General features: G+C 38.8%; 1 protein-coding gene across 3 annotated transcripts; it reads left to right on the plus strand.

Annotated features, from left to right (window-relative positions):
* The first annotated feature begins 5,370 nt into the window (after positions 1-5,370).
* Positions 5,371-10,712, plus strand: Scg2 (secretogranin II). 3 transcript variants are annotated; one of them, XM_034499041.2, is made up of 3 exons: positions 5,375-5,521; positions 8,361-9,327; positions 9,448-10,712. In XM_034499041.2, exons 2-3 carry the CDS (start codon positions 8,375-8,377, stop codon positions 10,229-10,231), a joined length of 1,737 nt encoding a protein of 578 aa, XP_034354932.1. In that variant the 5' UTR covers positions 5,375-5,521; positions 8,361-8,374; the 3' UTR covers positions 10,232-10,712. The 3 variants fall into 3 exon arrangements, with proteins under 3 accessions (XP_034354931.1, XP_034354932.1, XP_076787727.1); XM_034499040.2 differs by having other exon boundaries at positions 5,371-5,521; positions 8,361-10,712; XM_076931612.1 differs by lacking the exon at positions 5,375-5,521 and adding an exon at positions 5,533-5,654 and having other exon boundaries at positions 8,361-10,712.
* Positions 10,713-22,402: the final 11,690 nt, after the last annotated feature.

Below are 22,402 nucleotides of genomic sequence, written 5' to 3' on the forward strand. Positions count from 1 at the left end.
ATGTGCATGATGAAAATATTGGTTCACAAAAACAGTTATGCCAGAAGATTCTGAAAGGTTGAGAGATTCTGTGTGGTTTTAAACAGAGTAATTAACTTCCAAGGTACACACTTGTTTCCGAAATCCACTGAGGGAGCAGATGCCCAAATATTCATGGTATCAGACCAAGGGAATGGTACTTGAGTCTCCCCCAAGCACCAGATGGCTCCAGAATCCAAAGTCAGTGAAGAGGAAAGCCTGACTTCGTTTGGCTTTCAAAGATGTCATTGATAGTTTATGAGAAAGATACACTTGACTACTCAACTAGACAAATGCAATGTCTTACAACAGATTCCTATTGTACAAAGAGAAATAGTCAAGAGGCAGAGGAAGCTGGAGATGAAGCTGTCTTATCTTATCTAGACCCACCCATAAGGAGGGAAATTGATGAGCAAGTACCAGACTTAGAGTATTGCTAAGAAAGGATCCATTTTACTCCTATGTTCAGTTTCTAACTCAACTACTAGGAAAACATTTTGCCAACTAAGAGAGAGTTTAGAAGAACACAGTTTCTCTAGTGAGGGAAAAATTCTTCTTTTAAGAAAAAAAAAAAAAAAAAAATCTACATTTGATTTACTAGCATTACTTGCAGCCTAGATGAATAAAGACAGTTCATTTGCATAAAGACACTTTGAATACATTAAACACTTCCAAGAGAAAATGTATGAAGCTTTGGCAGAAGAAAGAAGAAAAACCTGACTTCAACTAAACACACTGTATTTTTGGACAGCATTTATTCAAGGCTCTGGGATAGGTACAGGGTATAGTGTGGACAGAGATCCTACTTCCCAGAAGCAGTTGAATTTTATCTGGGGTATTACTATATAGCAATTAAATAAAAACATCATGTTTCTGTGTTTTTTTAAGGGAAATAGAAAATACTTTACTGCATTATTTTAAGAATTTATCTTTAATTATGTGTATGGGTCTCTCTGTGGATATATGCTCATGAGCTCATAAGCCCACAGAAGCTGGAAGAGGGTGTCAGATCCTCTGAAGTTGGAGTTACAGGCACCTGTGAACCTTCTGACATGGGTATTAAGAAACAAACTTGTGTCTCCTTCAAGAATAGTGTGCACTCTTAACTGTTGCGCCATCTCTACAGCCTCATTACGAATCTTAAAAGACTCTATCTTATGACCGAAACATTTGCTAAAAACAAAACAAAACAAAAAACAAAACAACAACAACAACAAAAAACAGTTCCTAAAATAAGTTCAGGCAAACTCTGGAAGCAAAGCCTGTAGCAGACAAAGACCACACCAGTGGTCCCAAAGTTGGAGGAACACAGAAGTTAGAAGGAGTCAGAGAGGTGGGAGTAAGCAGTGAGTGACAGGTGAGGACTGGGAGGCTCAGCCCTCCCTGCCCAGTCATAGTCTGGAAACTGTAGTAGAGCTGGATTCATGGGTATTGGAGATAAGCTCAAGGACTAGTGGCATCTCTTTTAAAAGACAGATTGCAGAGGAAGGATGTTGGACAGGGAAGAACAGGAGGAAAAGAGGAGTTACTAGACGCACTGACTTTCTGGATCTTAATTGGTTTCATATAAACTGAACTGAAATGAGAAATGAAAAGAAGTGGAAGAGAGAATGAATGGCTTTGTGTCAAAAAAGATTGCTAAGGAAGGGGTTTGCTAGTAAAATATTAGGAAAATCAGAATCTCCGTCTAGATGAATATCAAATTCAGTATCACAATAAAGTGACCAAAATGTAAAAAGATTCTGACGGTAAAAATAAATTAGTTTATCCTAATTACCTAAATGGTGAATGATTAGCTTGAACTTAGTGGCACCATGGTGAGGCTGCTAGCTAATTTAGTAAAAAACCATTATCTTACATAGTGCATAATTATGTTGAAATGTTCATGATACAGAGATTCATTTCTCGGAGGCTATGAGAGTTGGGAACTCAGACTGAACAGAAAATTAAATTTCTTTTTGTAAGAAATGTTTAGAATGGTCTTCTCTCAGGCTCAGCGATGTAAGAGATGTCTAGGTTATTTTTAGTGCTTTGCACATGCTCAAATATTTCACATCCATAAAAAGGTTGCTTTTCAGCATATTATTGCGTTTTATCTCCTTCCCTAAAGAGATTTCTCTTAGGGAATATCTCCATTTAGAAGCAATAAGGACTGGCAAAAATTTTACCATTTAGAAGAAGAATGTATTACACGAGAGAAATTATTAAAAAGAAACCAGGCTGATGAATAGTGTTTTCCAAAATTTGCAAGTGCCTGGTTGTTTAGAAGATAGTATATTTTACCACATTGAAGAGATAATCTGAAGTTAATTATTGCTTTGCCTTTCTGCTACTCTGGACAGCAGTCCAAGCCATGTCACCTCAGCAGTGTCATGGACTACCTAGTCCTTGACAATTTTTCTCTAAGTAACTTCATCTTAGTCTTGTGTCTTTAATGCCTTACTCATTCCTATGCTGACATCACCTAGGTTGTGCCTGAATCACAATCTTTATCGGACACACTGATGGAAAGATCTAGGTTTAAATCTTATTATTTTTCTTTACCAATTGTGAGCTGGGAAATCATGGTCCATTTATTTATTTATGAACCTCAGTTTCTTAGTTTGTAGAATAAATATCTGCTATAGATTTTAGGAATGTTAAACTAGGCTCAAAGTATGACACATAAGATACAATGAATCTCTGTAAAAGCAGGGACCTATCATTACACCATAAGATGGGGAGCTCAGTTACTACCCAGTGGATCATTGCTCTTCCTACATCCTAACCCTGGTGGATCTAGTAGTCTATCTCAGTGACCAACACCTGACATCTTACTTCTTGAATATTTGGACAAAGTTCTGCATCCATTGTGGATTACTATTATGTTCACTCATTCATATGTTCTTGTGGTTGCATATGTATGCACGGGTGTGGAGGTCAGAGATTCATATTTGGTTTTTCCCTCAATAGAGCCCTATCACCACTACTGCAATTTCTTCTTCTCTTCATCATCCTGCTCCTCCTTTTGCTCCTCCTCCTCCTCCTCTTTCTTTTTCTCCTCCTATTTCTTTTCACTGAATTTGGAGCTTGATGATTTAGCAAAATGACTCTCCAGCAAGTCCCAGGAATCTGTCTCTGCCTTCCCAGTGCTGGGGGTTAGAAGTAATATGCCTTGCACCTGGCTCATCTATGGGTGCAACAGACTGAATTCAGGTCCTCATACTTGGGTAGCAAGTATTTTACTGAGCCATCTCCACTAAACCTGTCCCTTTGATTATTAAAGACATTTGTAGGCAAGACACTGTTTCCCAATAAGTTAAGCAGCATCTGAGTGAATTAACCCAGACAAGAGTGACCTTCTGGATGGTGCTTTAGACCTACGCTGAGTCTACTCATCGTTTAAGGATAACTAACCATGTGGAATTTCTAGAGCAGTGTTGGTACTGGTAAGTTCAAACAATCATATAGAACTGCTTAGCAGAAAATTAAGTGAAACCAGTGGGATGTAAAATAAATAAGCAATATACAAACAAACAAATTTAAAAAATTAAGTGAAACCCAGACCATCTTTGTTAGACTTTGAGAATATCATGTGTGTATAAAGCTAAAATCCAAGGGAATGATCTCATGTTGCTTAAATGTTGCCTTGATAAGCAAGCCTTGTATACTCAAGTCTTTTCAACCTAGTACTTGACCATGCTCTACAAACTCACTGTGAAGCACGAATATACAACAGTACATCGGGTGTGTAGCCCCAGAATGTTCCAGTGAGTTCCATGTGAATCTATGTGTGATGGTCTCTCATCGCTGAGGAAAATTACGTATCTTTCCCAGAGCAAATAGGGATCAGTGAGGACTACCTTCTATGAGATTTTTAACTTCGTAAGTTTTTAACTCTTTTAGTATTTATCTCATATTCATAAGTTTTGAACAATTCAACAGTGTTTTGTAGAGTAGGAAGTCTTACAAACCTAATAAGAGATCAGCTTAGGCCTATTAGTTGGCGGTTTTACCTCATTATACTCAATTACTGTAGAGAATCAACGAGTGAGTCACACAACTTTCAAAGCCTTCTGAATAGCCTTCTCTTTAGTGCTTTCCAATGTATATTAAAATAAGCTATGTTTCCTTCCCATTGACTAAAGCCTTCCTAAGGCCAGAAAGCTGTATACATTTTTCTGTTCCCAGTAGTTCCCAAATATCTGGCACTTCATGAGCATTTAAGTCAGCTGGTGGGTAGATAAAGTTGGGACGTGATTGTCCACTCAGCAGAGACTCTTAGAGGACCTCATACAACAAGATTCTTTCACCTTCTCAAATGTATATTTCAATACTTACAGGGTTAGAGGAGTCACATCTTTAATAAAATAAAGTTAAAAATTTAGACCTGTATAAATTATTAAAGTACCTAATCAGGTTCCATGGCAAAGCACAGCCATGGTTATGAATTATAAATCCAAGAAGCAGTGAGTTAACTCCTGCATTGTTCCTTGGCTGAGTCTCATTCATCGAAGTCATTCACCTCAACTTATTCAGCCCAAACCTAAAAGTATTTGTGTGAGTATTTCTGTAGTTATATTGATGGCAAGAGGGTTCTATGCATATAAAAATTTCTCTCTGTCTCTCTGCCTCCCTCCTCTCTCTCTCTCTCTCTCTCTCTCTCTCTCTCTCTCTCTCTCTCTCTCCTCTAATAGTAAACCTGCCCTCTTCCTGGTAGGCAGCATGGTTTTTGGAACACACAGTTTCTTAGCTATCCCTTGCAGCACCAGATATTGCTGAAGATTTGAACGGACTCCTACCAACAACTTGAGTGTCTATGAACATGCATTTTGAACACTGTGCTGAAAGTATTTGAGTTGATTCTCATATAAAAAAAATAAGCATCTCACCTTTTTTTTTTTTTTTCAAACAAACCAGAGTTTTAAAACAGTTCTGCCTGGAGTCATGACATGAAATACGATCTTTCATATTTTGCAATGTTCTGTTCAATTGTGGCTGCACCAGGAAATGAGAACGCATTTCTTTATGGGCACAAATAAAAAGATAGTCATTATCTGTAAAATTCTTATGACATGGCAGCAATCGCAAGAAACCCTTCTAAACAAGGCGTGAAAACGCAGATGAGATGTCCTTGCAATTAGTCATGTCTGACAGATTTCTTTCTTTCTAAGGGAATTTGTGCTTGAACATTTTATTTCGAGCCTCAGAGATTCTGATAAAAAGAGAAGGAAAAAAAAAAAAGAAAGCTGTAATTTTTGCTACATAAGACAGGTGGCGTAAGCATGCAACGCTTTTTAAAAAAAAAATATCTAAAGTGATTGTTTTCTCTCGGATTCTTTGAAAAAGCTCGCCTGCGCTGGGGTTTGAGGCTGAGCCGGTGACGTCAGCGTGGAATGCGGAGTCAGGCGCCCAGGCTCTGTATAAGCCGAGGAGCTGTCCGGTGCTGAAACGGCCCGAGCCCTCACTCAGCAGCAGGCAGAGAGGAGCATGCTTGGAGCCTTCCACACACTATAAGACAGAGGTAAGACTGTTTTCTCTTCTATTTACTGGAAAGTTCTCAATTGCGTGTCCCTCCCTGTTTTTTCAGATGAGAGGAAAAAGACCGTTGGCAAGCTTATGTTGATAGAATAACCGGACAACCTGCTGCTTTTCAGGCAAGGATACTCTAATGTGTGCATAAATGAGGGATTTTGTGATTTACAGGACTTGCCAGAGAATATGCATTAACTATAATGCTATTGAGAAAAACAGTATGCAAAGAGAGAAGAAAAGTTGAGAATTTTAATGTCAACATGCTGATTAATGTAAAGTTAACCAAACCTTATGTTTTGATTCTTTTCCTGTGTTGTTTTTCTCCCAAGAGTCAGATATAAAACCAAGGATATAATTTATATGCTTAATAATCTTAACAGTCAGTTTACAAGGATTCAAATGTCATTAATCATGAGTCACAGGGGCGAAAAATTTAATTTTTTCTTTGATATTCACCTTATGGGATCTCTGAATTAATTATTAATTATTTTATGAACTAGTATATTCCAGAAGGGCTTATGTTATTATGTGCTAATTTTAGTCCTGAGAAAGCAGGTTGGAATAATTTTGAACACTGATATTTTTCCCTTTTCAAAGGTGAGCTATTACTTTAGGGGAAAGGTTTATGTTACTATGAATTACAGAGAAATGATAACTTTGAATCCAGGGAAGAAAATATATAGATAGGTATGGACTATGATTGTAATTTGTATGTGTTGGTTGGAAAAGCTGATATGTTACTTGCTGAAGAGGTTGACTGAAACAAATTGATTTCTGTTTAATCTAACTAGGTGGGTTGTTTGAATCAGATGTATTCACATGTGTTTATGGTTCAGTGTCAATGTTCCATCTGATTTCATAGGAAAAATGTTTTACTGTAAGGGGCGTCAGTAATAGCTGTCCGAGGAGACACAATGTTCCTACCACTTAGACTTCAGAATATTAAAATTTAAATCAGACACTGTGTAAGATGTTAAAACTATTAAAGCCATCTTCACTGCTTGCAAGAGAAGCTCCTGGGGGAAATGAAGTCCTTTGAGTGTTAGAAGCAACAACAGTGTCATCCAAAGTAAACCAGAGTCAGTAACGAGGTGGCCATGCCTGGGAGGCTGTGGTTCAAACAGCAAAGAGCATTCTTTCTCTAATTCTACAGGAAAAAACTCAGTTCAAAGTAGTGGCTTCACAGATAATCATGTAATCCATATGTTAAGATTTGTTAATATGTCAAGATAATGATCTTAAAGCAAATGCAATATGGTTTTCAAGATAACATTTGACGTGACAGTGGTGAAACCTGATTTGCGAAGCTAAATCAATCTTGAAGTAATATGAAATATATATTATATATAGAACCTTTATTTAAACTTCATTATATCACTCACAAGTTTATGAATACAGTTTCTTGAAGTAAGCATTTGTTTATTTTAAAAACATTTTGTGTATGCTTAAATGACCTACTTGGTGGCAATTTTAATCAGCCTATGTATCTATGCAAAGGAAGTTTCTGTGCCTACAACCTATTGACAGCTATAAAAATTATATCATTCATTATCAACAAGCTCTGTTAAGCAATATCTTCATGTTTAATCTAACAGGAAATTATTTTTACATAACTTTGCTTATTTGTCACAAGCCAGGATTCATTGAAGGCATGAATAAACTTATAAATTTATTTACATGCATTTATTTACAAAAGAATTTGCAAGGATTGAAATAGCTCCTCCAATTATCAGCAATGCCAAACAGGAAACATGCAAGTGATTCCTCTTACTAATACATCTGTGAGATTTTAAAAAATTGGAGAGAAAAATGAATGAAGGTTTTTTCTTTTTCTTTTTTTTAAGTAGGAAGAATACAACACATCGTCTGTGTTTATCTAAATTGGGAGTTACACAGTGGTTATTTTCAGATTTTCTAACAGTGTGTGTGAGTCATTTAAGATTTCACAGGTCCTTACAAAAATAGAAAGAGACATAAGAAAAACTGAATCTGAACACTCAAAAGCATAGAAATAGACTAGTTAAGTAAACTTATGTTCTCTCTGTAGCATCTGTTTATTTACTATACACTAGAGGAAAGATGAAAAATATAACCATAATTGCATTTTGTAAGTCAGCCACAATACAATTATTTGATGATTGGCACATAGAAAAATTTAAAAGTGTAGGTTATTAATTTTTCAGGCTTCTACAAAAAGCTTCCTTGGTTTAGTATACTGGCTGAGACCTGGGAGGACCCAGGTTCTGGGGATTAGTAGCTAACTGCTGGATTTATCATTCAGTGAGTTGACCAGGACCCATGCACAAGGCACTCAGTGTTACTGATACTAATATGCTACATTACATCATCTTATATAGCTGTCGCATTTCTACAACAAAATTGGATGTCTAACTCAGAGTATACATCAAAAGGGCTATTATTTTGACACAATCTTGTGGGATAATTATATGTATATGTACATGTGTCACAAGAAATTATTTTCAGATAAAATTTAAAAGACTGCTATTTGAAGAAATTACAATACTTTAGAAAGTCTTGTTTTATTGAAAAGAGTAAATGAAAGACACAAAAAACTCCCTGTCAGTGTTTTCTTCAAGAGAATGTCAGACAAGCTTGATGCAACTGAGTAACGATTTTCCTAAAGATTCCTATGGTTAGTTTGTGAGGATCATACAGGAGATATTCATCAACTTTAAATAGTTTTTTTCTAGGTGTAATATTAAATTATTTCTTTTCCATTCTCCATTGTGGCTTGTGTTTTTCTTTTCTTCCCATCGTGTCTTCCAGCTTGAATCATTTGTGATAATTTGTATTTTCTATGTTTTCAGGAAATCTCTAAGACATGGCTGAAGCGAAGGCTTACCGATTCGGAGCAGTTCTGCTTCTTATCCACTTAATTTTCCTCGTCTCTGGAGCTGAAGCAGCTTCCTTCCAGAGAAATCAGCTGCTTCAGAAAGAACCAGACCTCAGATTGGAGAATGTCCAAAAGTTTCCTAGTCCAGAAATGATCAGGGCTTTGGAGTACATAGAAAAGCTCAGGCAGCAAGCTTACAGAGAAGAAAGCAGCCCAGACTACAATCCCTACCAAGGCATCTCTGTTCCTCTTCAACTCAAAGAAAATGGAGAAGAAAGTCACTTGGCAGAGAGCTCAAGGGATATACTGAGTGAAGACGAGTGGATGCGGATAATACTCGAGGCTCTGAGGCAGGCTGAAAACGAGCAGCCATCTGCCCCCAAAGAAAACAAGCCCTATGCCTTGAATCTGGAGAAGAACTTTCCCGTGGATACACCTGATGACTATGAGACTCAACAGTGGCCTGAAAGGAAACTCAAGCACATGCGGTTCCCTCTTATGTATGAAGAGAATTCCAGAGAAAACCCCTTCAAACGCACAAATGAAATAGTAGAAGAACAATACACACCTCAAAGTCTTGCTACCCTGGAGTCTGTGTTCCAAGAGCTTGGGAAACTGACAGGGCCAAACAACCAGAAGCGTGAGAAGGTTGACGAGGAACAAAAGCTCTACACGGATGATGAAGATGATGTTTACAAGACCAACAACATTGCTTATGAAGATGTGGTGGGAGGAGAAGACTGGAGCCCCATAGAGGAGAAAATAGAGACTCAAACCCAGGAAGAGGTGAGAGACAGCAAAGAGAAAACAGAAAAAAACGAACAAATCAACGAAGAGATGAAACGTTCAGGGCAGTTGGGGCTCCCTGATGAAGATGATGGGAAAGAGAGTAAAGACCAACTCTCAGAGGATGCCTCCAAAGTCATCACATACTTGAGAAGGTTAGTGAATGCTGTGGGCAGTGGGAGGTCACAGAGTGGGCAAAACGGGGACAGGGCAGCCAGGCTTCTTGAGAAGCCCTTTGATTCTCAGTCTATTTATCAGCTGATTGAAATCTCCAGGAATTTGCAGATACCCCCTGAAGACTTAATTGAGATGCTCAAAGCTGGAGAGAAGCCAAATGGGTTGGTGGAGCCAGAGCAGGATCTGGAGCTTGCTGTTGACCTAGATGACATCCCAGAGGCTGACATAGACCGTCCAGACGTGTTTCAAAGTAAGATGCTCTCCAAGGGTGGGTATCCCAAGGCACCTGGTCGTGGTATGATAGAGGCCTTGCCTGAAGGGCTCAGTGTTGAGGACATTTTAAATGTCTTAGGGATGGAGAATGTAGCAAATCAGAAGTCCCCATATTTTCCCAACCAATATAGCCGAGACAAGGCTCTGATGAGGCTTCCTTATGGTCCTGGGAAATCTAGAGCCAATCAGATTCCCAAAGTAGCCTGGATTCCAGATGTTGAAAGCAGACAAGCACCCTATGAAAATTTGAATGACAAGGACCAGGAATTGGGAGAGTACTTAGCCAGAATGCTAGTTAAGTACCCTGAGCTCATGAATACCAACCAGCTGAAGAGAGTGCCCAGCCCAGGCTCCTCAGAAGACGACCTCCAAGAAGAGCAGCTCGAACAGGCCATCAAGGAACATCTTAGTCAAGGAAGCTCCCAGGAAATGGAGAAACTGGCCAAGGTGAGCAAAAGGATCCCTGTAGGATCCCTGAAGAATGAGGACACCCCAAACAGACAGTACCTGGATGAAGATATGCTCCTGAAAGTGCTGGAGTACCTCAATCAAGAACAGGCAGAGCAGGGAAGGGAGCATCTTGCCAAGCGGGCCATGGAAAACATGTAAAAAGCTTTAATGCCCAATTTCCCTTCTTTCCCCCAAGTGAACCCCCTACATTTCTCTTAAATGTGTTGATCGCTATCCTGTTAACAGTGTAATACCTTTAAGTGATGTACAGGCAGATGACTCCAAGTCACTTTGGGAATCTGCTTCACTTATTCTGAGCTGTTATGTTGTGTGTGGATGTGTGTAAATGTTATGATGCCCAGATTTAAAAACATATGTTCTTTATTCAAGAAAGATATCTATGATAGTGTTGACTAATATATCTAATGGTCATGGTATTGACAATGCTCATGTATGATAAAAAGTATCTTATAATTATCTTGGAAGTTTTTAACATTTATTGAATTATTTTGTTACTGTCTGTAGTGTTTTGTGGAGTTCTGGAGCAAAACCAATAAAGCATTATAAATATATAGTTTTACTTATAAGGCCTTTTCTATTGTGTGTTTTATTGTTGATTAATAAATGTTATTTCTGGATACCTTTGGACTTTTTATTCTGGAAACCAGAGACAAGTGGCACGAATCAAGCAGCATGGAGCCAGAGGAGAAAATTATTACTGTCCACAGGCAATCCAGGTAAGAAATGAATCTCATATGTGATCATATTTTCTGCTTACAGGATGCTGTAAGCATTCTCCAACAGCCTTATGTCTCTTTATGTTTTCCACATACCTCATTAACAAAACAAGACTTTGGGTATAATTCTTGCACTTTATATTAATAAAAGATATTAAACTTTCCACACTCATCACAATATCGAGATGAAAGAAAATGGGAAACAGAGGAAGGGAGGGAGGAACAGGACAAGGAGAAGAAAAGAACAAAGATAGGGAGGGAGGGGGAGGGATAAAGGGAGGGAGGAAAGCAGGGAGGAAGGGAGTGAGGAAAGCAGGGAGGAAGGGAGTGAGGAAAGGAGGGAGGGAGGGAGGGAGTGAGGAAAGGAGGGAGGGAGGGAGGGAGGGAGTGAGGAAAGGAGGGAGGAAGGGAGGGAGGGAGGGAGGAAAGGAGGGAGGGAGGGAAGGAAAGGAGGGAGGAAGGGAGTAAGATAGAGTTGGGGGGAAGGGAAGAAGAAAAGGAGAGAGAGAAAGAGAGAGAGAGGGAAGGAGGAAAGAAAATTAATTATTAGGTGTATGGCAATCAGAAATGACTACAGATTTGGGGGCAAGCTGCACATCTTCAGGTCACATGAATTCCCCAAAGAAAATGCTTATTGCAAAATGAGTGGACCATCACGGGCAAGGTGAGAACCAACTGGACCATATACTCTGCCTCCTGCTTTGGTACATCAGGCCATGGCACACACCTGTTACAATGAATGTCACCACAGAGCATGGCATCAGCATGGTGAGGTGTCAGTGCCAGAATAACAATAAAGGCCAAAACAACAAAACAGCCAGGTGGGCAATAAAACAATAGTGCCTATAAACAAATAGTCAGTAATAGTTATATGTCAGATACTACATGAGATGCTTTATATTCATTAGCTCACTTGGTTCATATTACCTCATTGTTAAAGATGAATTTTAATATCCTACTTTGTATCTGAAAAAACAAAAATCAGAAAAATTTAGTAATACTCTAAAAGCCACCCAGAATTACCAGTTGTGAAGATTCATATTTTTAGCCACTCCCTTATTCTGCCTGACTGGAAGTACTTTTGGCTGAAGGATGGGACACAGAATGGTGACAGGGTCATGAAATTTTAGTACAGGTCACTTCCAAAGTATAGCATGTATGCATGTGTATGCTTGTCTGTGTGTACGTATGTATGTGTGTATATGCATGTATCTGTGTACATGTGTATATGTGTGTGTGTCACTAAACACATAGTTTCCTTTTTTCTTTTGCCAGATTCTTTTATTTATTTATTGGTCCAATTATCACTCAGTTTCGTGAAGTGCTGGAATCTGTAGAAGGAACTTTAGAAGTGATTTTTTTTCAGTATAGATTATTTAACCTGTGGTCTGTATTCTCCACTATGTTTAAGATTAAAAGTTCTTTAGTCAGAAGATGGGTTTATGAATGATGGAATGGAGCTTTAACCCATCACTAACCATAACCCTCATGCACATGCCCTGTGCTCTTCTGGTGATTTGTCATGTTTGGAGTCAGATGTCAAGAGACATCCAGGAGCAAACTGAGGCTGACTCAAATTCAAGTTCAAATCCTGAGAGATTCAGGATTATCTGTGTGGTCTAAAATGGCACGTTATTCTACATGCCACCGACACTGCCTGCACAGTATACACTCTCCAATATTATACATTATGCATTAAGTTACTTCTTGGATCCTGATTATTTTAATACAAGCCCTAAGCATGAATGTGACATCCTCATTTGACTTAGTAGATTTTTGCCCTCACTATAATGTTCAAACAATTCATGAAGATGTTAGACAGCGAGAACAAGCCAACAGGCCTAGCCATTCAGGCTCCAGGATGGATGAACAGGGCAGGAGATGATGGTGGAGTTCAGCTACAACCATGCTGCATCTCTCTTAAAGCCTCAATTAGGCTTGATGTTTCATGAATCTCTAATGGAGGTGTTGCAGACATCAAGATTGGCATTTCAGGCGATACTTAATTTAGATTATATATTCTTTGCCTGACCTCCCCCAGACGTCAGTCAGCAAATATCTCTGCCTTTTTGCAGTACCATCATATCCTCGGCTATTGACTCACCAGAGTTACTTATTTCTGATCCACTTTTTTCATAAGTACTTGACTATGTTGTTCTTTAGCATAGGAAATGAGGCTCCAAGTACCATTCAAGGATGCAGATCATAAATTAATTGGAATTAGAGCAATATTGTCCCTTTCTCAGTCAGACGCCTCCTTCATCAGAAATCAAGCTCTCTAAGTATATGCCTTCAAAGGTTAACACTGGGAGATAAATCTAGACCCATCCTTCTGGGGTGTCCATGTCTCTACCAGCTAGAATCAGATGGGGACCTAGCATTCTATCTGCTCTCTGTAAGACTCCTGACAACCCAGATCTTTACCCCTTTCAGTGTGCATGGTCTATCCAGTCAGCTCCTGTGGTGGTTTGAGTGAGAAATATTGTCCATGGGCTCAGGTATTCCAACACGTGGTTCCTAGTGGGTGATGGTCTATGGGGAGTTTTAGGTAGTATAGCCTTGCTGCTTGAAGGGTATCTCTGGGAGCAGGCTTTGGGAGTATACAGTCTTGCCATATTTATTGTCCACTCTCTTCTTGTGAAGATGTGAGCTCTCATCTGTCTGCTCCTGCTGCCATGTCTGTTCTTTCTGGCACGCTTATCTGACATGATGGGTTACTATCCCTGTGGAACCATAAGTCAAAATAAATTCTCTCTCCCTTAGGTTGCTTTTGGCTGTAGTGTTTTATCATTGCCACAGAAAAGTAAGGAAAACAAGCAGCCTTGGGTACAATTAGCTCTATTCTTGCTTTGTGCTCTTTGTAACAAGGCTTCTAAATTGTCATCACCTCTCACATCCTGGCCTCCTACACTCAATTTTTACTTTTCTGAATCTTAACTCCCAATATTCTATAGCCATTTAGTCTATACCTTTTGATGCTCACGTCAGTCAGAAACAGAAACCTGGTACCCACTTCTGTGAACACCCCTCCCATTTCTTTGTCTAAGAGAACCTAACTGACCCTTAAAGTTTCCGCTTCCTTCCAGCTCTCTCCCTTGCTTATTTTTTTTACTGCCTGTAATCCTTTCTTATGCATAAAGTATAAATCTCACATAGCACACATTATATCTTTCCGGTGTGGTTACATTTGCCCCAGGTCACTTCCCCTCACCTATGAAAGAGACCAATCAGGATGATTAGTTTTAATAGTTCACTTGACACAAGCTAGAATAACCTGGGACAGAGTTCTCAGGGATTGCCTAGATCATCCTGGCCCATTTGATGATACATACAGTCATCATGTGATGGAAAGCATGATGTAAGAGAATCGCTTAGCTGTGACATGGATGTTATAAGACTGTTACTCACATCTGAGTGGGTCATGAAGCAGATCCTGTGGGACAGGAAGCTGTGCCAGACAGCAGCCAGTCCCAACAACCCATTTCCTCCAGTGAGGCTCACCTTCCAAAGATTCCATAACCTCTCAAGCGCATAACCTCTCAAGCGGTACCTGTCTTTGGATCCAGTATTCAGACAGATGAGCCTATGTGGAATATGTCACACTATTGTACTGCTACATCAATAAATGTTCTTACTTACAATAAATGTATCAAAACAGATTGAGTAAGAGCTATTTTAAATGTTCACAGAATGAAATATATGGGAGAAAACATAACCTTTGATCTAGATTTAAATATTCTTTGGTGTCAAGTCTTTCAACTCTATTAGAAGAAGGCATAGAAACTTTGTGGGAGCTCACACATGTCTGAAGCTTAACCAGAAGAGGCTAGACAAAACACTCCAGCTCATGAAGACCAGGTTCAGTTATATTTACAGTGTAACATCACATTATCAAAAGAGCCCCGATGTGATTAGACCATCTGTTCAGATGCAACAGCTTTCTAGCATAACAAAATTACACCTACTTACTATTTCTCAGAATCAATATAGGTGAAAATTATAGTTATTTTGACAACAGAAGAAAAAGGTTTCTGCTATAATAATGTGTGGAAATTAGTCACATGTTGATAAATGTTACTTTATTTATCAACATTTATCCAATGTTAGACCGAGTAGCTGCTATGGCTGATACTGATTACTCTGTAGCTGTTATTCCTGACCCTTGGAAGGCTAGGATGCCCTGGGGCTTTAATCTTGGAAGTTTGCATGGGTAGAAAGAAACAAGGATGGAGAACCCCTAGCTGGTTTTACTCCCTTTGATCTGGCAGTGAAATGGCAAGCTTGTCTCCAGGTGTTCACTACTGCTTATACTCTAGATGGCTCATCATAGCAAATGTCAGGAATTGTTTTTGTAGAAGACCCAAGGTACATATGTATTTATATGTGTTTTCTACTCCCAGGATAATGTATTGCTGATGCCTTGAGGTTTGTTGTTTTATCAGTCTCTCTCCCTCTCCCTCTCTCTCTCCCTCTCTCTCCTCTCTCATTTTTTGATGTAGTAGCTGCTGTCGCTCCTCCTCTTGCCCCAGCACTCTGTCCTGTATCCCGATACACTGTTTTCTGAGCCTGTTACTTTTTGTCCCTTGTGCTGTAACTATGTGGAGAAAGTGTTTGGTTCTGAAACAACATGTTCTAGTCTAATTGTCATTGGGTCCAATTTAAGTCAGTCCATTTCCTGAGAATCGTTGAGAGGTTTGTGGGCGGTAGAAATCAACAATTCAGGGTTATATTAGGTTGACAATCCCATTTTATTCTAAAATCAGCCCATGTGGGCAGGGAAAACAGAAGAGATGAAGTTTCCATGTGATATGATTATCTTTTCTATTATTATTGCCAAAATCCCTTCATTTTGGAGAAATAAAGTCTTATTCAGCAGAGCTATTTGTCGTCCATTTCCCAAAGAAGAGACATTGATGGGAAGATAATCTCTACAGATGTAAGAATATTTAACAACAACGTTTTTGTTTTTGTGTTTGTTTTTAAAAGTGCGATTTAGGAACTACTGAGATGACTCAGCATACGAGGGTGCTGCAGAGTTAGAGCTCATGCAGGACCTACAGGTGGAAGGAGAAAATCAAATCCTGAAAATTGTTCTCTGACCTCCATGGGATGCATACACTCTCTTACACACACACACACACACACACACACACACACACACACACACACAAATAAAACACAATTTTAATATGTAATTTTGATTAAAGATAGCAAGCTATTCTTCCTTGATTTTCTCCATCCATGGGTATTACACTGAGATGACTAAGGAGCAAATAAAATAGATGCCTCTCTTTTTCCTCCTTAGTGATAATCCCATAATTTAATTCATTCAGAGCCAACAGGTTGCTATGGTAGCAGGGGAGTCAGGGTTACAGCCTTGCCTGGTTCTGCAGTGTGGAATCAGCTCCACGCAGCATGAACTTCAGAGTGCACAAGACCAGTGGAAGCAATTTCTGCTTTGACCTACAGACTTCCTGCATCTTTAAGAAAACAAAACTAAGCTAGTGGCAGAGCCAGGCCAAGCCTCCGGAGTAGGTCAGTAGCCTTTCCAGGGTGCTGAATGGAGCAAGCCACAATGATTTGATGATTCTGTTTTTCTTTAGCTTAGGATTTGATCGTTAAAAGACTCATTATTTAAAGGTAAGTTAAAAATCAACAACAACAGAAAGAGAGAAGAATTTGTGATTCTGTTCACTTCTCCCTAGAACTAAGCTAAAGGTTTAATTTCTAAAAACATGTGTGCTCACATACACTGAAACCATACTAATAGTGGGATTTATACAGCACAGAATTGATTATAAATGTTCATTTTGAAATCTGTCTATTATGTGAAAATTGCCTTCCTAATGCAAGATTATATATTAATATAAATATCACATATAAATGAATATGCATGTGGAAGTATGGTATGCACATATGACACATGATGTGCTCTACATATGTGAAACATACATATATATGCAAATATGCATGCATATAAAAATTTACATATACAGCTACTAAAATCAATAATTGCTATTGTCCCTGATATACTACCTCACATTTCTCCATGAAGATTTCTTGTCTCCTCTTTGTCCAGAGGAAAACTCAACCTTTCTGTGGATACACCTATAACATTGAAGAAGAATATCAATAAAAGACAAGTAAGTGATAAATCATTTCTTGTAAATGCTGTTTATATTCTTATTTGTTATGAAATGAAAACCTTTTGGGACTGGAGTATATGAGGTCCAGAGAGACACCAGATCTAACCCAATGGTTCTCAGCCTTTCTAATGCTGCGACCTTTTAATACAATTCCTCATGGTATACTGACCCCCCAACCATAAATTACTTTGTTTTTACTTCATAACTATAATTTTGCTACTATCATGAATCATAATGTAAATATCTGATATCCAGACTATCTAATAGGTGATCTACCACCAAACAGAGGCCTTGACTAACAGGTTGAGAACTCTAAGCTCTCTGAAATTAAGCATACCTGTATGCAGAGAATTTAGGGAGACAGGATATCCCACCAGGGAGTTTTCTGCCTCAGTGACTAGGATATTCCATTTCTTCTTCTTTCTTCATGGTCTGCCACTCTCATCTTTCTTGCCAGGCCTAATACAAGATTATATGTTAATATACATATCACATATATGCGATACATATGCATGCGGAAATATATTATGCACAGATGCCACATGATGTGCTCTACATAAGTGAAACTTACATATATGCAAATATTCATGCATAAATAAATAATTTAGTTTAAATGTACAGTTCATTCTTTAAGATCCAATTTGATCAACAGCGTTTAGGTATTGCTGTCTTTTGCTTCCTGTCTTGTATACCCTGCCTTCAACATTCTTGCAGATGTAGTGCTTTCCTTCTCAGTGGTATCTTCTCCAGCAGTACTGTCAAAACTCCACTGAAACAAAAGAAGGGAAAAAAGAAGCAGGCTTGAGGCTGGAGCAGTGTGAAAATGAGATACATAGACTCCTAAGTCACTGGGGACGCTAATGGAACACGCCAGTGCGAAGATCACTATGGTGGGCAGGAGGGTCAGGCCCCATTTCACCTCACTCCGACTTTGATACACAGCCCCACTGAAAGAAGACTGTAACCGGGTAAGGTCTTCTCTCATCCTCACAGCTGGTTCAGGACTATCCCATCACAGCATGGCACCAGCTTGGAAGTGTGGGCAGCCCTCGAAGGAGCTAATATGGCAGCCTCTGGGACAGCCCCTTGTCACTTCACTGAAAGTTGTTTCTTGAATTGAGATATGAGAGATTTCCTAACAGTTTTGCAAAACCTACTGATCAGGGTGAGATTATGACAGTACAGGGGAGGATGCAAACTCTGCTCTAGGCAACTCATTACATGTACCTCTTCCCTTTGCACTCTATAATACAAAGCAGGCACCATGAAAAGAAACGAGATTAAAGGACTTCGTGGTTTTAAGAAATTGAAGCATTTTTTATAAAAGAGGGATATGTTTTCTTCTTGACATTGGATTAATTTGTTTCTCTGATAATCTGATTGGTAGTTAAGGCCAAAGAGAAAGAGTGAGCTAGTTACAGGGAAAATGAAGATAACACATTCTCTCTTAATCTGTAAGAAGTAATTATGTTGGGAGCCTGTGGTGTATAGTATTATTATTGTAAGATTCATTATATGGAACAAGCAAATAGCTACAGAAAAGTTTTGGATGTTGTTTGTTTTCCGCAAGTTTGTGCAAAGGACTTCCAAGAAATAGTGCTTTTAACATTTTTATGCATTTTTACATGCCAGATAGTGAGGAAGAGCAAGCAATTCTCTTTCATCTCTATTTCCTCTGATAATGTTTCTTCCCTTGCATCTATATCATCGGGAAAACATGTGTGAAGGAAAATTGGATTCTTGCAGTGAAAGTGTATTGGATGCCAGATCAAACCCAAGGATCCCAAAGAGATGGGAGTTATTGATTGCAAGTTACAGTCAACAATACTCATGAATTCTCACTGCATCCCAGGACCCAGAAACAATCAGACAAGCTGTCTGACTTCTCTGTAATGGATGAGTCAACTCAAAGCCTATTGTGTCATGTGACTGAAGCAGCAGACAAGAGAAACAGCAGCAACATATTGGAGCAAAAGCTGAAAGGAAGCTTAGCTCTTTCCTAAATTCTTTCAACACTCACTCATCTGTCCATCTTCATTTTGAGATTTAAATCATTCATGATTCATTGCTCATTAAATCGAGGGGACTACTGGATAATATGCGGAACAAAAGTAAAAGAATCAAATTTTGCTTTCTAGTTGCTGCTCACAGTCTAGTTAAGGGACACTGCCTTATCAATGTTTGCATTTGGAAAAAAAACTATAAAATAAAGCTATATGTAAGTGGAAAGGGTAGTATGAACAATGAGCAATGTATGCATCTGGAAAAAGCTATAAATTAAAGCTATACCTAAGTGGAAAGAGTAGCGTGAACAATGAGCTATTTAGGAATCATCAGTGGAGAAGCTTTGGCTTTCATGCTCTCTATCTCTGCATCTGAAGATACCTGAGATGAACAGATAAAACACACCACATCAGACAAGAAGAGACAAAAACATACAATTCATTCTCCACACTCTGTGGGCAGTAGGTGCCCTCTGCCTTCTATTTCTTGGGTCATGTTTCCCTATCCTCCCTAAGAATGTTGGAGTGGTGTACAAAGTCCCAGAACCAGAGTTAAATACTATGGTGTGGTGTCAGAATGGAGGCTGGCTGTGATTTCTATGGGTACCTGTTAAGAGGAGAAATGTCTTCTGGGTAATTTGGTCTTAGCGGGCTTCCAGGGGCCTCACCTATCACCTTGTCCTGTGCTCCATATACTTTAGTATTCATATGAACCATTGGGGATCTTGTAATTTTTTTTTTTTAAATAAAAGTCCTTTTTCTTGTTGGTACTCTGGATTAAACACAGGGTTTTGTACAATCCAGAGACGGGTTCTGCTACTGACCTACACGGGAGGAGTCTGGGAATCTTGTGAGGATGTAGACTGTGGTTATGTAGGTGTTGAGTCTGAGGTACTTGGTGTTGGTGATGAGGTTAGACTGTGTGTGAAGAGCACAGTTTTAGAGTAAAATGTTTTGGGTAAAGGAAGCAGAGATGGGCAGTGAAACTTTATTTTCCTCCAGACATTGCAATTTGTTTGTATAAAATTGAGATATAAATAACAAATTTGGGGCATAATGATCTAATTTTAAAAAAATCCAATCTGTGGAACCATTTTATGGCTCCTATTGGCTTCCAATTACCCTTCAATATTCACCTTTATCTTTTTTTTCTCTAAGGATAACATGTAATGGATCCAAAGAGCTAGGTTCATGTCCTGGTTACAATAACTATATATATTCAGTAAATTTTTCTATGTTCTACCTACATATCTATATTTCCAGGGCTTCCTTACATTAGCACTTAGTCCATGAAATAATTGGTGTCATTTTAGACTGTGGCATATACTCCTCACCAGGAAGGTTGCACTGAATTTATACTTATCTTTCTCGTGGAGGGAATGGTTTGGATCTCTGATAATAGGCTGCCCTAAATAGCAAACAGGGAGTGTACAAGAAAGGACACCTTTCCAAAGGTGCTGGCACTTTTGGTATAGAGACTGCCTTTCCCTCTAAAGGTGCAACTTTTGTTCTAGGTGAGAACAAGAACAGAGACAATATCTCACCATTTATTGAGGAACAGAATCATTGAGCCTTTTTTCAGAGTATTGGGGAGGCCATGGGAGGGAAGGAGTGGAGACGCTGAGCACAGTCATGTGTCTGCAGCCACATCCTGGCCTTGTAATCACATCTATTACTTGTAAAAGGAACAGTGAGTCAGAAAATCTTTCTTAGGTCACTGGGTAGCAGGAAGCACAGTTTCTGCTATAGAGTTAATGGAGTTGATTTATCTAATCACACACACTGCAAGTTAAACACGCTCTCTGTCTCTAGTCTTCTGTTCTTGCTTTTGATGAGCAACTTCCTCAGATCACTGAGAACAAATAATTCTCCTAGAAATGAGAAAAGTGAAGGAACATTAATATAAAAAGGAACCAGAACAAAGAAGTTATTCATTTCCTGTCTTGTGCATACACATCGCCCCTATAACACTGTGGATTGCCCCTGGTACCATGACAATGCTGTACACATATCTTTGTGCACCTTGCAGTCTCATTTTATCTGCAAGGAAGAATTAATTCGCATACCTTGATGCTGAGGGCTTATACCCAAGGTAACTATGGTGCTAGACTTCAAAGAGAAAATCACTATAGATTCTTGGATGTGAAGCCCAGATCTGAATGCCTAGTGAGTCTTCTCTAGAGCATTTCATGTGCTTGATACCTGATCCTGTTTCCCACTCCTGAGACCCTGAGAGTTGGTCTATGGTTATGACCTATGGGTGGGCCATACAGAACTACAAATAGAAGAGCAGTACAGATTTGAGGGTGTTGCTCTGGTGTTCAATCTGTTTAATGTTTTCTTGAAGTTTTCAATGAAGTATGACAATTAGAAGGTACATTTAAATAAACTGAGAAGGGCTCTTGTAAACATCTGGCTTCTGTCATGATCACAGAGATTTTAGATCCATGTGAAGAGAACAGTATGTTCTTTTTTTTTTTTTTTTTTTTTTCATGCGGTTAAATTGGAAAGGTTTAAGCAGTGGTCTAGTTCTCTTTCCAGCCCCCTTGAGAGGTGAGGAAGAGAGTCTTTCCTTTCAAAGGCATAAGAATAAAACAAAGTAAACTCAAGCAGGAGGTGCTGGGAAGCTGACCCTTCACAAGTCCAAGAGCTGGTAGAAAAATAAAAGCTACCGTTTTTTTGCTAGCTTCAGTTATGATGATATGTTAGGCTAAGACGTTCCATCTGACCTTTTGAGACCCAGAAGCTCAACACACTGCCAACTAGTGAAGGCTCAGGCTGAGGAGGAAGCTTCAGAAATTATAGGCTAGGTTAATGTAAAATATATGTGCAAACAAAGACAAAGTGTTGCTGTCAGAGAATGTTTTGTTACTGGGGTTTCTTTGCTACAGTAATTTTATGATTTATTGAGTGACTCAGGTCAGTAGCTGGTCATTTGCTCTCTGGCAATTTTAAAAGTTTCACAACAAGTCTTTAAAACAGAAATGAGCTCAGAACTAAGAACACTTGACTAGTAATTGCTAAATTAAGGGCTAAACTTACTGGTCAAGTAAGTCGATAAACTTTTAATTTGTTCAGAACTCTTCCCATGTTATCATCAACTGGGAGAACTCTAGTGGCAAAACTGACCATAACAAAACTAGGATTTACAAGTCTCTCAAAGTGACCAGTAACTGTATTAAAAGCTAGTGATAATATTGTGGAAACCATTCCCAAAGGCAATATCTTAATATATGTAACAGAAGATTAAGTTACATAGCATAACTTTTCACTTACATCAAATTGCCACATTTTTTAAGGCAATTTGACTGGATTTCCTCTTCAAACAATGTCCGTTAATACCATGTTGCCTTCAAGAGAAAGTAGACTTTTCAAATTAAGTGTGCCAGTTTATTATCAATGATCTAGATATTTTCATAGATGATCAGTTAGTTAGGTTCCAAT

Source organism: Arvicanthis niloticus, chromosome 3, assembly GCF_011762505.2.
Source record: "Arvicanthis niloticus isolate mArvNil1 chromosome 3, mArvNil1.pat.X, whole genome shotgun sequence".
Classification (NCBI taxonomy): Eukaryota; Metazoa; Chordata; class Mammalia; order Rodentia; family Muridae; genus Arvicanthis; species Arvicanthis niloticus.

Bases quoted from the DNA above. Each gene is read 5' to 3' on its own strand.
- Scg2 (XM_034499040.2), top strand. From the start codon at position 8,375: ATGGCTGAAGCGAAGGCTTACCGATTCGGAGCAGTTCTGCTTCTTATC.